Source organism: Electrona antarctica (genome assembly GCF_951216825.1).
Source record: "Electrona antarctica genome assembly, chromosome: 10".
In the NCBI taxonomy this organism is placed as follows: Eukaryota; Metazoa; Chordata; class Actinopteri; order Myctophiformes; family Myctophidae; genus Electrona; species Electrona antarctica.
In genome coordinates, this window is record NC_136791.1 from 1,410,395 (window position 1) to 1,427,069 (window position 16,675).

General features: G+C 55.4%; 1 protein-coding gene across 1 annotated transcript in view; it reads right to left on the bottom strand.

Moving 5' to 3' along the window:
• The window catches only part of LOC306931483 (long-chain fatty acid transport protein 2-like), a gene marked incomplete at both ends in the record, with an annotated part of 45,004 nt that overhangs the window by 14,099 nt on the left and 14,230 nt on the right, over positions 1-16,675 (bottom strand). The window contains one exon of the mRNA XM_079512882.1: positions 1,316-1,510. Coding sequence (XP_079369008.1) covers positions 1,316-1,510 — 195 coding nt within the window. The remainder of the gene's footprint in view (positions 1-1,315; positions 1,511-16,675) is intronic.

Consider the following 16,675-nt stretch of genomic DNA (forward strand, 5'->3'; position numbering starts at 1 on the left):
TCATAGCGCGGCACCGAGTGGCGCGCTACGAGCTTGTAGGTCTGTTATTTTTGAAAAATCGAAGAGCGACTGACATAGAAACATAGCTTTTTCAGAAAACTGTCAGGATGTAGAAGACATTTTTAGACTCTGATCTCAGGTCAAAATGGGTACCTTGGGGTCTTGTTCACGAGTGAGGGGAGGACAGAGAAGGAGATCGGCAGGGGCAGTATTGCCGTCGCTGTAACGCACTGTCGTGACGAAAAGAGAGCTGAGCCAGAAGGCAAAGCAATCGAGCAATTTTCCTACTCTCACCTATGGTCATGAAGTGTAGGTCACGACCGAAAGAATAAGGTTGCGTAGTTTCCTCAGACGGGTGGCTGGCATCTTCCTTAGAGATAGGGTGAGAAGTTCAGTCACGTGGGAGGGACTCGGAGTAGAGTCACTGCTTCTTGGCTTGAAAAGGAGCCAGCTTAGGTGGTTCGGGCATCTGGTTAGGATGCCTCTCGAGCGTCTCCCTAGGGAGGTCCTCGATGCACGTCCCACTGGGAGGAGACCCCGGGGCAGACCAAGGACCACGTCCCACTGGGAGGAGACCCCGGGGCAGACCAAGGACCACGTCCCACTGGGAGGAGACCCCGGGGCAGACCAAGGATCACGTCCCACTGGGGGGAGACCCCGGGGCAGACCAAGGACCACGTCCCACTGGGGGGAGACCCCGGGGCAGACCAAGGATCACGTCCCACTGGGAGGAGACCCCGGGGCAGACCAAGGACCACGTCCCACTGGGGGGAGACCCCGGGGCAGACCAAGGATCACGTCCCACTGGGGGGAGACCCCGGGGCAGACCAAGGATGAGTTGGAGGGTTTATATCTCCAATATCTGCCGGCATTCCAGAGAATTAGGTTATACTAATGTTGCTCTGCAGAGGGAAGTCTGGAGCTCTCTAGCCCATTCTGGGCGGGAACCCCTTTTGGTGTTAGCATTATGATATGCTTTAGCTATTGAAAAATAGCAGATCTACAAGCTCATAGTGCGCCACCGAGTGGCGTGCTACGAGCTTGTAGGTCTGCTATTTTTGAATAATCGAAGAACGACTGACATAGAAACATAGCTTTTTCAGAAAACTGTCAGGATGTAGAAGACATTTTTAGAATCTGATCTCAGGTCAAAATGGGCTAGTGGAGCTGTTGCCCCGCGACCCGACTACGGATAAGCGGTTGAAGATGGTGGATGGATTTATATGTAAACATAATGAATGAAAGAAAAAAAAAGACGTTGCGTCGACCAAAATGTTGTCATGGTAATGATTGCCATGGAGATAAAGATGATTACCTTGTGGAAGACGTTCAGCCGCCCCACCGCTCCGACCTTGCCAATGTAGTTGATCAGGCTGATGTTTCCCTCCGTCGAGGCGTACAGCTCGTTGATCCGGACGTCTCCGAAGCGCTTTAAGAACTCTCGCCACACGTCGGCTCTGATGCCGTTACCGATCGCTAGCCTTACCGAGTGGATCCCATCGCTGGGTGTCTGTGGAAAACAAAAATCACACCTGTGTGAACTGAGTGGTGCAAATCCCCCCCCCCCCCCCTCTCTCTCTCATTAGCAGGCAACAGTGCAGCACTATCTCTCTCTCTCTCTCTCTGTTTCTGGCACAACAGTGCCACTTTTGGTACTCATTGGTACTGGTGCTCATAGTCACATAGGTAGGTGTCACATAGGTAACACGGACATTGCTGTTCCTTGGAGTGGTTGCACCACTCAAAAAATAAAGAAAAAGGTTTATGAACAATGTATCTGAGAAACAAATAGATTCATTCACTTCTTCACATAAGTCACTTTAATTTGAAGCACAGGCCAAGAGGGTCAGCGTAGACACCATTTTTGACCAGTCCGGATTCCCTCCCCCGAACAAGAGCCAATTGTGTTCATATATAGACGTCTGACGAAGCCATTTGCACCGCGGTTCATTCATATAGACGCCTGACGAAGCCATTTGCACCGCGGTTCATTCATATAGACGCCTGACGAAGCCATTTGCACCGCGGTTCATTCATATAGACGCCTGACGAAGCCATTTGCACCGCGGTTCATTCATATAGACGCCTGACGAAGCCATTTGCACCGCGGTTCATTCGAAGACGAAACGGAAGCGGAGAGGAGGCTTACTCATCATGATCAGAGATTCCGTTGCTCCAGACTATGACGGAGGCATTTGAGCATTGCTCCAGACTATGACGGAAGCATTTGAGCATTGCTCCAGACTATGACGGAGGCATTTGAGCATTGCTCCAGACTATGACGGAAGCATTTGAGCATTGCTCCAGACTATGACGGAGGCATTTGAGCATTGCTCCAGACTATGACGGAGGCATTTGAGCATTGCTCCAGACTATGACGGAGGCCTACAAAATCGAGGAAAACTTTTTTTTCTTATCAACTAGTACCAACAAGGTCGACTAGTGGATTTACTAGTTGCTTAATGCCCTAGATAATACAATAATAGACTATGTAACGGTGTGGTTTTGCATAGATATGTGGTTTTCAACCTTTTTCATTTCAAGGCCCACTATTCATTCAGCATCTGAGCCACAAGCCACCATCCAATGAGGTTTAGCCTCGTAGACCAGTGGTTTTCAACCAGTGGTCCGGGGACCACCAGTGGTCCCTGAGGGAGTTCCAGGTGGTCCCTAAACTGATGGAGAGTTGGTAACCAAATGGACCCTTATAGATCCTTAACTCTTGAGAGCGTACAATGAAACCGTTTCATTTTACGCTCTCAAGAGTTACATTATTGTTAAACACCTGCATTACTTAATTTACTAGAAGTCTACACAATTAGAGAATGTAGAAGAATTGTTATTTTGTTATCTCTCCTAATGCATGTGTGGCAGGATGGGCGTGAGCGTTCCCACGCTGTCACGGCCCGTCCTCCGCCCACTGATTAGGGCTTGATGAGTGGCACGGCGGCGTTATGTCAGCTGTCTGTCTCTCTCTCTGCCGCACTGCTGGTGGGTGCCACACGTTGGTCACTCTAAACACACTGCTGGTGGGTGCCACACGTTGGTCACTCTAAACACACTGCTGGTGGGTGCCACACGTTGGTCACTCTAAACACACTGCTGGTGGGTGCCACACGTTGGTCACTCTGCCACACTGCTGGTGGGTGCCACACGTTGGTCACTCTAAACACACTGCTGGTGGGTGCCACACGTTGGTCACTCTGCCACACTGCTGGTGGGTGCCACACGTTGATCACTCTAAACACACTGCTGGTGGGTGCCACACGTTGGTCTCTCTAAACACACTGCTGGTGGGTGCCACACGTTGGTCACTCTAAACACACTGCTGGTGGGTGCCCCACGTTGGTCACTCTAAACACACTGCTGGTGGGTGCCACACGTTGGTCACTCTAAACACACTGCTGGTGGGTGTCACACGTTGGTCACTCTAAACACACTGCTGGTGGGTGCCACACGTTGGTCTCTCTAAACACACTGCTGGTGGGTGCCACACGTTGGTCACTCTGCCACACTGCTGGTGGGTGTCACACGTTGGTCACTCTAAACACACTGCTGGTGGGTGCCACACGTTGGTCACTCTAAACACACTGCTGGTGGGTGCCACACGTTGGTCACTCTAAACACACTGCTGGTGGGTGCCACACGTTGGTCACTCTAAACACACTGCTGGTGGGTGCCACACGTTGGTCACTCTGCCACACTGCTGGTGGGTGTCACACGTTGGTCACTCTGCCACACTGCTGGTGGGTGCCACACGTTGGTCTCTCTAAACACACTGCTGGTGGGTGCCACACGTTGGTCACTCTAAACACACTGCTGGTGGGTGCCACACGTTGGTCACTCTAAACACACTGCTGGTGGGTGCCCCACGTTGGTCACTCTAAACACACTGCTGGTGGGTGCCACACGTTGGTCACTCTAAACACACTGCTGGTGGGTGCCCCACGTCGGTCACTCTAAACACACTGCTGGTGGGTGCCACACGTCGGTCACTCTAAACACACTGCTGGTGGGTGCCACACGTTGGTCACTCTAAACACACTGCTGGTGGGTGCCACACGTTGGTCACTCTAAACACACTGCTGGTGGGTGCCACACGTTGGTCTCTCTAAACACACTGCTGGTGGGTGCCACACGTTGGTCACTCTAAACACACTGCTGGTGGGTGCCACACGTTGGTCACTCTAAACACACTGCTGGTGGGTGCCACACGTTGGTCTCTCTAAACACACTGCTGGTGGGTGCCCCACGTTGGTCACTCTAAACACACTGCTGGTGGGTGCCACACGTTGGTCACTCTGCCACACTGCTGGTGGGTGCCCCACGTTGGTCACTCTAAACACACTGCTGGTGGGTGCCACACGTTGGTCACTCTAAACACACTGCTGGTGGGTGCCCCACGGTGGTCACTCTAAACACACTGCTGGTGGGTGCCACACGTTGGTCACTCTAAACACACTGCTGGTGGGTGCCCCACGTTGGTCACTCTAAACACACTGCTGGTGGGTGCCACACGTTGGTCACTCTAAACACACTGCTGGTGGGTGCCACACGTTGGTCACTCTAAACACACTGCTGGTGGGTGCCCCACGGTGGTCACTCTAAACACACTGCTGGTGGGTGCCACACGTTGGTCACTCTTCCACACTGCTGGTGGGTGCCACACGTTGGTCACTCTAAACACACTGCTGGTGGGTGCCACACGTTGGTCACTCTAAACACACTGCTGGTGGGTGCCCCACGTTGGTCACTCTTCCACACTGCTGGTGGGTGCCACACGTTGGTCACTCTAAACACACTGCTGGTGGGTGCCACACGTTGGTCACTCTAAACACACTGCTGGTGGGTGCCACACGTTGGTCTCTCTAAACACACTGCTGGTGGGTGCCCCACGTTGGTCACTCTAAACACACTGCTGGTGGGTGCCCCACGTTGGTCACTCTTCCACACTGCTGGTGGGTGCCACACGTTGGTCACTCTAAACACACTGCTGGTGGGTGCCACACGTTGGTCACTCTAAACACACTGCTGGTGGGTGCCCCACGGTGGTCACTCTAAACACACTGCTGGTGGGTGCCACACGTTGGTCACTCTTCCACACTGCTGGTGGGTGCCCCACGTTGGTCACTCTAAACACACTGCTGGTGGGTGCCACACGTTGGTCTCTCTAAACACACTGCTGGTGGGTGCCCCACGTTGGCCACTCTAAACACACTGCTGGTGGGTGCCACACGTTGGTCACTCTAAACACACTGCTGGTGGGTGCCCCACGTTGGTCACTCTAAACACACTGCTGGTGGGTGCCACACGTTGGTCACTCTAAACACACTGCTGGTGGGTGCCCCACGTTGGTCACTCTAAACACACTGCTGGTGGGTGCCACACGTTGGTCTCTCTAAACACACTGCTGGTGGGTGCCACACGTTGGTCACTCTAAACACACTGCTGGTGGGTGCCACACGTTGGTCACTCTAAACACACTGCTGGTGGGTGCCACACGTTGGTCACTCTAAACACACTGCTGGTGGGTGCCACACGTTGGTCACTCTGCCACACTGCTGGTGGGTGCCACACGTTGGTCACTCTAAACACACTGCTGGTGGGTGCCACACGTTGGTCACTCTAAACACACTGCTGGTGGGTGCCACACGTTGGTCACTCTAAACACACTGCTGGTGGGTGCCACACGTTGGTCACTCTAAACACACTGCTGGTGGGTGCCCCACGTTGGTCACTCTAAACACACTGCTGGTGGGTGCCACACGTTGGTCTCTCTAAACACACTGCTGGTGGGTGCCACACGTTGGTCACTCTAAACACACTGCTGGTGGGTGCCACACGTTGGCCACTCTAAACACACTGCTGGTGGGTGCCCCACGTTGGTCACTCTAAACACACTGCTGGTGGGTGCCCCACGTTGGTCACTCTAAACACACTGCTGGTGGGTGCCACACGTTGGTCTCTCTAAACACACTGCTGGTGGGTGCCACACGTTGGTCACTCTAAACACACTGCTGGTGGGTGCCACACGTTGGCCACTCTAAACACACTGCTGGTGGGTGCCCCACGTTGGTCACTCTAAACACACTGCTGGTGGGTGCCCCACGTTGGTCACTCTAAACACACTGCTGGTGGGTGCCACACGTTGGTCACTCTAAACACACTGCTGGTGGGTGCCCCACGTTGGTCACTCTAAACACACTGCTGGTGGGTGCCACACGTTGGTCACTCTAAACACACTGCTGGTGGGTGCCACACGTTGGTCACTCTAAACACACTGCTGGTGGGTGCCACACGTTGGTCACTCTAAACACACTGCTGGTGGGTGCCCCACGTTGGTCACTCTAAACACACTGCTGGTGGGTGCCACACGTTGGTCACTCTAAACACACTGCTGGTGGGTGCCACACGTTGGTCACTCTAAACACACTGCTGGTGGGTGCCCCACGTTGGTCACTCTAAACACACTGCTGGTGGGTGCCCCACGTTGGTCACTCTAAACACACTGCTGGTGGGTGCCACACGTTGGTCACTCTAAACACACTGCTGGTGGGTGCCCCACGTTGGTCACTCTAAACACACTGCTGGTGGGTGCCACACGTTGGTCACTCTAAACACACTGCTGGTGGGTGCCACACGTTGGTCACTCTAAACACACTGCTGGTGGGTGCCACACGTTGGTCACTCTAAACACACTGCTGGTGGGTGCCACACGTTGGTCACTCTAAACACACTGCTGGTGGGTGCCCCACGTTGGTCACTCTAAACACACTGCTGGTGGGTGCCACACGTTGGTCACTCTAAACACACTGCTGGTGGGTGCCACACGTTGGTCACTCTAAACACACTGCTGGTGGGTGCCACACGTTGGTCTCTCTAAACACACTGCTGGTGGGTGCCACACGTTGGTCACTCTAAACACACTGCTGGTGGGTGCCACACGTTGGTCACTCTAAACACACTGCTGGTGGGTGCCACACGTTGGCCACTCTAAACACACTGCTGGTGGGTGCCACACGTTGGTCTCTCTAAACACACTGCTGGTGGGTGCCACACGTTGGTCACTCTAAACACACTGCTGGTGGGTGCCACACGTTGGCCACTCTAAACACACTGCTGGTGGGTGCCACACGTTGGTCACTCTAAACACACTGCTGGTGGGTGCCACACGTTGGCCACTCTAAACACACTGCTGGTGGGTGCCACACGTTGGTCTCTCTAAACACACTGCTGGTGGGTACCACACGTTGGCCACTCTAAACACACTGCTGGTGGGTGCCACACGTTGGCCACTCTAAACACACTGCTGGTGGGTGCCACACGTTGGTCACTCTAAACACACTGCTGGTGGGTGCCACACGTTGGTCACTCTAAACACACTGCTGGTGGGTGCCACACGTTGGTCACTCTAAACACACTGCTGGTGGGTGCCACACGTTGGTCTCTCTAAACACACTGCTGGTGGGTGCCACACGTTGGTCACTCTAAACACACTGCTGGTGGGTGCCACACGTTGGTCTCTCTAAACACACTGCTGGTGGGTGCCACACGTTGGTCACTCTAAACACACTGCTGGTGGGTGCCACACGTTGGTCACTCTAAACACACTGCTGGTGGGTGCCACACGTTGGTCACTCTAAACACACTGCTGGTGGGTGTCACACGTTGGTCACTCTAAACACACTGCTGGTGGGTGTCACACGTTGGTCACTCTAAACACACTGCTGGTGGGTGCCACACGTTGGCCACTCTAAACACACTGCTGGTGGGTGCCACACGTTGGTCTCTCTAAACACACTGCTGGTGGGTGCCACACGTTGGCCACTCTAAACACACTGCTGGTGGGTGCCACACGTTGGCCACTCTAAACACACTGCTGGTGGGTGCCACACGTTGGTCACTCTAAACACACTGCTGGTGGGTGCCCCACGTTGGTCACTCTAAACACACTGCTGGTGGGTGCCACACGTTGGCCACTCTAAACACACTGCTGGTGGGTGCCACACGTTGGTCTCTCTAAACACACTGCTGGTGGGTGCCACACGTTGGCCACTCTAAACACACTGCTGGTGGGTGCCACACGTTGGCCACTCTAAACACACTGCTGGTGGGTGCCACACGTTGGTCACTCTAAACACACTGCTGGTGGGTGCCCCACGTTGGTCACTCTAAACACACTGCTGGTGGGTGCCACACGTTGGTCACTCTAAACACACTGCTGGTGGGTGCCACACGTTGGTCTCTCTAAACACACTGCTGGTGGGTGCCACACGTTGGCCACTCTAAACACACTGCTGGTGGGTGCCACACGTTGGCCACTCTAAACACACTGCTGGTGGGTGCCACACGTTGGTCACTCTAAACACACTGCTGGTGGGTGCCACACGTTGGTCACTCTAAACACACTGCTGGTGGGTGCCACACGTTGGTCACTCTAAACACACTGCTGGTGGGTGCCACACATTGGTCACTCTAAACACACTGCTGGTGGGTGCCACACGTTGGCCACTCTAAACACACTGCTGGTGGGTGCCACACGTCGGTCACTCTAAACACACTGCTGGTGGGTGCCCCACGTCGGTCACTCTAAACACACTGCTGGTGGGTGCCACACGTTGGTCACTCTAAACACACTGCTGGTGGGTGCCACACGTTGGTCACTCTAAACACACTGCTGGTGGGTGCCACACATTGGTCACTCTAAACACACTGCTGGTGGGTGCCACACGTTGGTCACTCTAAACACACTGCTGGTGGGTGCCCCACATTGGTCACTCTAAACACACTGCTGGTGGGTGCCACACGTTGGTCACTCTAAACACACTGCTGGTGGGTGCCACACGTTGGTCACTCTAAACACACTGCTGGTGGGTGCCACACGTTGGTCTCTCTAAACACACTGCTGGTGGGTGCCACACGTTGGTCACTCTAAACACACTGCTGGTGGGTGCCACACGTTGGTCACTCTAAACACACTGCTGGTGGGTGCCACACGTTGGTCACTCTAAACACACTGCTGGTGGGTGTCACACGTTGGTCACTCTAAACACACTGCTGGTGGGTGCCACACGTTGGCCACTCTAAACACACTGCTGGTGGGTGCCACACGTTGGTCTCTCTAAACACACTGCTGGTGGGTGCCACACGTTGGCCACTCTAAACACACTGCTGGTGGGTGCCACACGTTGGCCACTCTAAACACACTGCTGGTGGGTGCCACACGTTGGTCACTCTAAACACACTGCTGGTGGGTGCCACACGTTGGTCACTCTAAACACACTGCTGGTGGGTGCCACACGTTGGTCTCTCTAAACACACTGCTGGTGGGTGCCACACGTTGGCCACTCTAAACACACTGCTGGTGGGTGCCACACGTTGGCCACTCTAAACACACTGCTGGTGGGTGCCACACGTTGGTCACTCTAAACACACTGCTGGTGGGTGCCACACGTTGGTCACTCTAAACACACTGCTGGTGGGTGCCACACGTTGGTCACTCTAAACACACTGCTGGTGGGTGCCCCACGTTGGTCACTCTAAACACACTGCTGGTGGGTGCCCCACGTTGGTCACTCTAAACACACTGCTGGTGGGTGCCCCACGTCGGTCACTCTAAACACACTGCTGGTGGGTGCCCCACGTCGGTCACTCTAAACACACTGCTGGTGGGTGCCCCACGTCGGTCACTCTAAACACACTGCTGGTGGGTGCCCCACGTCGGTCACTCTAAACACACTGCTGGTGGGTGCCCCACGTCGGTCACTCTAAACACACTGCTGGTGGGTGCCCCACGTCGGTCACTCTAAACACACTGCTGGTGGGTGCCACACGTTGGTCACTCTAAACACACTGCTGGTGGGTGCCACACGTTGGTCTCTCTAAACACACTGCTGGTGGGTGCCACACGTTGGTCTCTCTAAACACACTGCTGGTGGGTGCCACACGTTGGTCACTCTAAACACACTGCTGGTGGGTGCCACACGTTGGTCACTCTAAACACACTGCTGGTGGGTGCCACACGTTGGTCTCTCTAAACACACTGCTGGTGGGTGCCACACGTTGGTCACTCTAAACACACTGCTGGTGGGTGCCCCACGTTGGTCACTCTAAACACACTGCTGGTGGGTGCCACACGTTGGTCACTCTAAACACACTGCTGGTGGGTGCCACACGTTGGCCACTCTAAACACACTGCTGGTGGGTGCCACACGTTGGCCACTCTAAACACACTGCTGGTGGGTGCCACACGTTGGTCTCTCTAAACACACTGCTGGTGGGTGCCACACGTTGGCCACTCTAAACACACTGCTGGTGGGTGCCACACGTTGGTCTCTCTAAACACACTGCTGGTGGGTGCCACACGTTGGTCACTCTAAACACACTGCTGGTGGGTGCCACACGTTGGTCACTCTAAACACACTGCTGGTGGGTGCCCCACGTCGGTCACTCTAAACACACTGCTGGTGGGTGCCACACGTTGGTCACTCTGCCACACTGCTGGTGGGTGCCCCACGTTGGTCACTCTAAACACACTGCTGGTGGGTGCCCCACGTTGGTCACTCTAAACACACTGCTGGTGGGTGCCACACGTTGGTCACTCTAAACACACTGCTGGTGGGTGCCCCACGTTGGTCACTCTAAACACACTGCTGGTGGGTGCCCCACGTCGGTCACTCTAAACACACTGCTGGTGGGTGCCACACGTCGGTCACTCTAAACACACTGCTGGTGGGTGCCCCACGTCGGTCACTCTAAACACACTGCTGGTGGGTGCCCCACGTCGGTCACTCTAAACACACTGCTGGTGGGTGCCACACGTCGGTCACTCTAAACACACTGCTGGTGGGTGCCCCACGTCGGTCACTCTAAACACACTGCTGGTGGGTGCCCCACGTCGGTCACTCTAAACACACTGCTGGTGGGTGCCACACGTTGGTCACTCTAAACACACTGCTGGTGGGTGCCCCACGTTGGCCACTCTAAACACACTGCTGGTGGGTGCCACACGTTGGCCACTCTAAACACACTGCTGGTGGGTGCCACACGTTGGCCACTCTAAACACACTGCTGGTGGGTGCCACACGTTGGTCACTCTAAACACACTGCTGGTGGGTGCCACACGTTGGTCACTCTAAACACACTGCTGGTGGGTGCCCCACGTTGGTCACTCTAAACACACTGCTGGTGGGTGCCCCACGTTGGTCACTCTAAACACACTGCTGGTGGGTGCCACACGTTGGTCTCTCTAAACACACTGCTGGTGGGTGCCACACGTTGGTCACTCTAAACACACTGCTGGTGGGTGCCACACGTTGGTCACTCTAAACACACTGCTGGTGGGTGCCACACGTTGGTCACTCTAAACACACTGCTGGTGGGTGGCACACGTTGGTCACTCTAAACACACTGCTGGTGGGTGCCACACGTTGGTCACTCTAAACACACTGCTGGTGGGTGCCCCACGTTGGTCACTCTAAACACACTGCTGGTGGGTGCCACACGTTGGCCACTCTAAACACACTGCTGGTGGGTGCCACACGTTGGCCACTCTAAACACACTGCTGGTGGGTGCCCCACGTTGGTCACTCTAAACACACTGCTGGTGGGTGCCCCACGTTGGTCACTCTAAACACACTGCTGGTGGGTGCCCCACGTTGGCCACTCTAAACACACTGCTGGTGGGTGCCACACGTTGGCCACTCTAAACACACTGCTGGTGGGTGCCCCACGTTGGTCACTCTAAACACACTGCTGGTGGGTGCCCCACGTTGGTCACTCTAAACACACTGCTGGTGGGTGCCCCACGTTGGCCACTCTAAACACACTGCTGGTGGGTGCCCCACGTTGGTCACTCTAAACACACTGCTGGTGGGTGCCCCACGTTGGCCACTCTAAACACACTGCTGGTGGGTGCCACACGTTGGCCACTCTAAACACACTGCTGGTGGGTGCCACACGTTGGCCACTCTAAACACACTGCTGGTGGGTGCCACACGTTGGTCACTCTAAACACACTGCTGGTGGGTGCCACACGTTGGTCACTCTAAACACACTGCTGGTGGGTGCCCCACGTTGGTCACTCTAAACACACTGCTGGTGGGTGCCACACGTTGGTCACTCTAAACACACTGCTGGTGGGTGCCACACGTTGGTCACTCTAAACACACTGCTGGTGGGTGCCACACGTTGGTCACTCTAAACACACTGCTGGTGGGTGCCCCACGTTGGTCACTCTAAACACACTGCTGGTGGGTGCCACACGTTGGTCACTCTAAACACACTGCTGGTGGGTGCCACACGTTGGTCTCTCTAAACACACTGCTGGTGGGTGCCCCACGTTGGTCACTCTAAACACACTGCTGGTGGGTGCCACACGTTGGTCACTCTAAACACACTGCTGGTGGGTGCCACACGTTGGTCACTCTAAACACACTGCTGGTGGGTGCCCCACGTTGGTCTCTCTAAACACACTGCTGGTGGGTGCCACACGTTGGTCACTCTAAACACACTGCTGGTGGGTGCCCCACGTTGGTCACTCTAAACACACTGCTGGTGGGTGCCACACGTTGGTCACTCTAAACACACTGCTGGTGGGTGCCCCACGTTGGTCACTCTAAACACACTGCTGGTGGGTGCCACACGTTGGTCACTCTAAACACACTGCTGGTGGGTGCCACACGTTGGTCACTCTAAACACACTGCTGGTGGGTGCCACACGTTGGTCACTCTAAACACACTGCTGGTGGGTGCCACACGTTGGTCACTCTAAACACACTGCTGGTGGGTGCCACACGTTGGTCTCTCTAAACACACTGCTGGTGGGTGCCACACGTTGGTCACTCTAAACACACTGCTGGTGGGTGCCACACGTTGGTCACTCTAAACACACTGCTGGTGGGTGCCACACGTTGGTCACTCTAAACACACTGCTGGTGGGTGCCACACGTTGGTCTCTCTAAACACACTGCTGGTGGGTGCCACACGTTGGTCACTCTAAACACACTGCTGGTGGGTGCCACACGTTGGTCACTCTAAACACACTGCTGGTGGGTGCCACACGTTGGTCTCTCTAAACACACTGCTGGTGGGTGCCACACGTTGGTCACTCTAAACACACTGCTGGTGGGTGCCCCACGTTGGTCACTCTAAACACACTGCTGGTGGGTGCCACACGTTGGTCACTCTAAACACACTGCTGGTGGGTGCCACACGTTGGTCACTCTAAACACACTGCTGGTGGGTGCCCCACGTTGGTCACTCTAAACACACTGCTGGTGGGTGCCCCACGTTGGTCACTCTAAACACACTGCTGGTGGGTGCCCCACGTTGGTCACTCTAAACACACTGCTGGTGGGTGCCACACGTTGGTCACTCTAAACACACTGCTGGTGGGTGCCACACGTTGGTCACTCTAAACACACTGCTGGTGGGTGCCCCACGTTGGTCACTCTAAACACACTGCTGGTGGGTGCCCCACGTTGGCCACTCTAAACACACTGCTGGTGGGTGCCCCACGTTGGTCACTCTAAACACACTGCTGGTGGGTGCCACACGTTGGTCACTCTAAACACACTGCTGGTGGGTGCCCCACGTTGGTCACTCTAAACACACTGCTGGTGGGTGCCCCACGTTGGTCACTCTAAACACACTGCTGGTGGGTGCCACACGTTGGCCACTCTAAACACACTGCTGGTGGGTGCCACACGTTGGTCTCTCTAAACACACTGCTGGTGGGTGCCACACGTTGGTCACTCTAAACACACTGCTGGTGGGTGCCACACGTTGGTCTCTCTAAACACACTGCTGGTGGGTGCCACACGTTGGTCTCTCTAAACACACTGCTGGTGGGTGCCACACGTTGGTCACTCTAAACACACTGCTGGTGGGTGCCACACGTTGGTCACTCTAAACACACTGCTGGTGGGTGCCACACGTTGGTCACTCTAAACACACTGCTGGTGGGTGCCACACGTTGGTCACTCTAAACACACTGCTGGTGGGTGCCCCACGTTGGTCACTCTAAACACACTGCTGGTGGGTGCCACACGTTGGTCACTCTAAACACACTGCTGGTGGGTGCCACACGTTGGTCACTCTAAACACACTGCTGGTGGGTGCCACACGTTGGTCACTCTAAACACACTGCTGGTGGGTGCCACACGTTGGTCACTCTAAACACACTGCTGGTGGGTGCCCCACGTTGGTCACTCTAAACACACTGCTGGTGGGTGCCACACGTTGGTCACTCTAAACACACTGCTGGTGGGTGCCACACGTTGGTCACTCTAAACACACTGCTGGTGGGTGCCACACGTTGGCCACTCTAAACACACTGCTGGTGGGTGCCACACGTTGGTCACTCTAAACACACTGCTGGTGGGTGCCACACGTTGGTCACTCTAAACACACTGCTGGTGGGTGCCACACGTTGGTCACTCTAAACACACTGCTGGTGGGTGCCACACGTTGGTCACTCTAAACACACTGCTGGTGGGTGCCCCACGTTGGTCACTCTAAACACACTGCTGGTGGGTGCCACACGTTGGTCACTCTAAACACACTGCTGGTGGGTGCCACACGTTGGTCACTCTAAACACACTGCTGGTGGGTGCCACACGTTGGTCACTCTGCCACACTGCTGGTGGGTGCCACACGTTGGTCACTCTAAACACACTGCTGGTGGGTGCCACACGTTGGTCACTCTAAACACACTGCTGGTGGGTGCCCCACGTTGGTCACTCTAAACAACGCTGTCTGTCTCTCTCTCTGCCACACTGCTGGTGGGTGCCACATGTTGGTCACTCTAAACAACGCTGTCTGTCTCTCTCTCTGCCACACTGCTGGTGGGTGCCACACGTTGGTCACTCTAAACAACGCTGTCTGTCTCTCTCTTCCACACTGCTGGTGGGTGCCACACGTTGGTCACTCTAAACACACTGCTGGTGGGTGCCACACGTTGGTCACTCTAAACACACTGCTGGTGGGTGCCACACGTTGGTCACTCTAAACACACTGCTGGTGGGTGCCACACGTTGGTCACTCTAAACACACTGCTGGTGGGTGCCACACGTTGGTCACTCTAAACACACTGCTGGTGGGTGCCACACGTTGGTCACTCTAAACACACTGCTGGTGGGTGCCACACGTTGGTCTCTCTAAACACACTGCTGGTGGGTGCCCCACGTTGGTCACTCTGCCACACTGCTGGTGGGTGCCACACGTCGGTCACTCTAAACACACTGCTGGTGGGTGCCACACGTCGGTCACTCTAAACACACTGCTGGTGGGTGCCCCACGTTGGTCACTCTGCCACACTGCTGGTGGGTGCCACACGTTGGTCACTCTAAACACACTGCTGGTGGGTGCCACACGTTGGTCACTCTAAACACACTGCTGGTGGGTGCCCCACGTTGGTCACTCTAAACAACGCTGTCTGTCTCTCTCTCTGCCACACTGCTGGTGGGTGCCACATGTTGGTCACTCTAAACAACGCTGTCTGTCTCTCTCTCTGCCACACTGCTGGTGGGTGCCACACGTTGGTCACTCTAAACAACGCTGTCTGTCTCTCTCTTCCACACTGCTGGTGGGTGCCACACGTTGGTCACTCTAAACACACTGCTGGTGGGTGCCACACGTTGGTCACTCTAAACACACTGCTGGTGGGTGCCACACGTTGGTCACTCTAAACAACGCTGTCCCGTCGGGTGGCAGCGCGTTTGGTCCGCAAATCAGTGCAGGTATGTTTCCACACATTGCTGTTTTTACGATCGCCTGCACTTAATAGTTGACTGTGAACTTGACTGTGAGCACTTGTTGTGTTTTAGCCTCGGGGCTACCCCTGACTTACTCCTTCCTGGGTCCTGTTAGCGTGTTGTGACACAATACCACGCCACCTAGGTTGGTGTCTCCTCCCTCTACCCCTGACTCACTCCTTCCTGGGTCCTGTTAGCACGCCACCTAGGTTGGTGGTCCTCCCTCTACCCCTGACTCACTCCTTCCTGGGTCCTGTTAGCGTGTTGTGACACAACACCACGCCACCTAGGTTGGTGGTCCTCCCTCTACCCCTGACTCACTCCTTCCTGGGTCCTGTTAGCACGCCACCTAGGTTGGTGGTCCTCCCTCTACCCCTGACTCACTCCTTCCTGGGTCCTGTTAGCACGCCACCTAGGTTGGTGGTCCTCCCTCTACCCCTGACTCACTCCTTCCTGGGTCCTGTTAGCACGCCACCTAGGTTGGTGGTCCTCCCTCTACCCCTGACTCACTCCTTCCTGGGTCCTGTTAGCGTGTTGTGACACAACACCACGCCACCTAGGTTGGTGGTCCTCCCTCTACCCCTGACTCACTCCTTCCTGGGTCCTGTTAGCACGCCACCTAGGTTGGTGGTCCTCCCTCTACCCCTGACTCACTCCTTCCTGGGTCCTGTTAGCACGCCACCTAGGTTGGTGGTCCTCCCTCTACCCCTGACTCACTCCTTCCTGGGTCCTGTTAGCACGCCACCTAGGTTGGTGGTCCTCCCTCTACCCCTGACTCACTCCTTCCTGGGTCCTGTTAGCGTGTTGTGACACAACACCACGCCACCTAGGTTGGTGGTCCTCCCTCTACCCCTGACTCACTCCTTCCTGGGTCCTGTTAGCACGCCACCTAGGTTGGTGGTCCTCCCTCTACCCCTGAC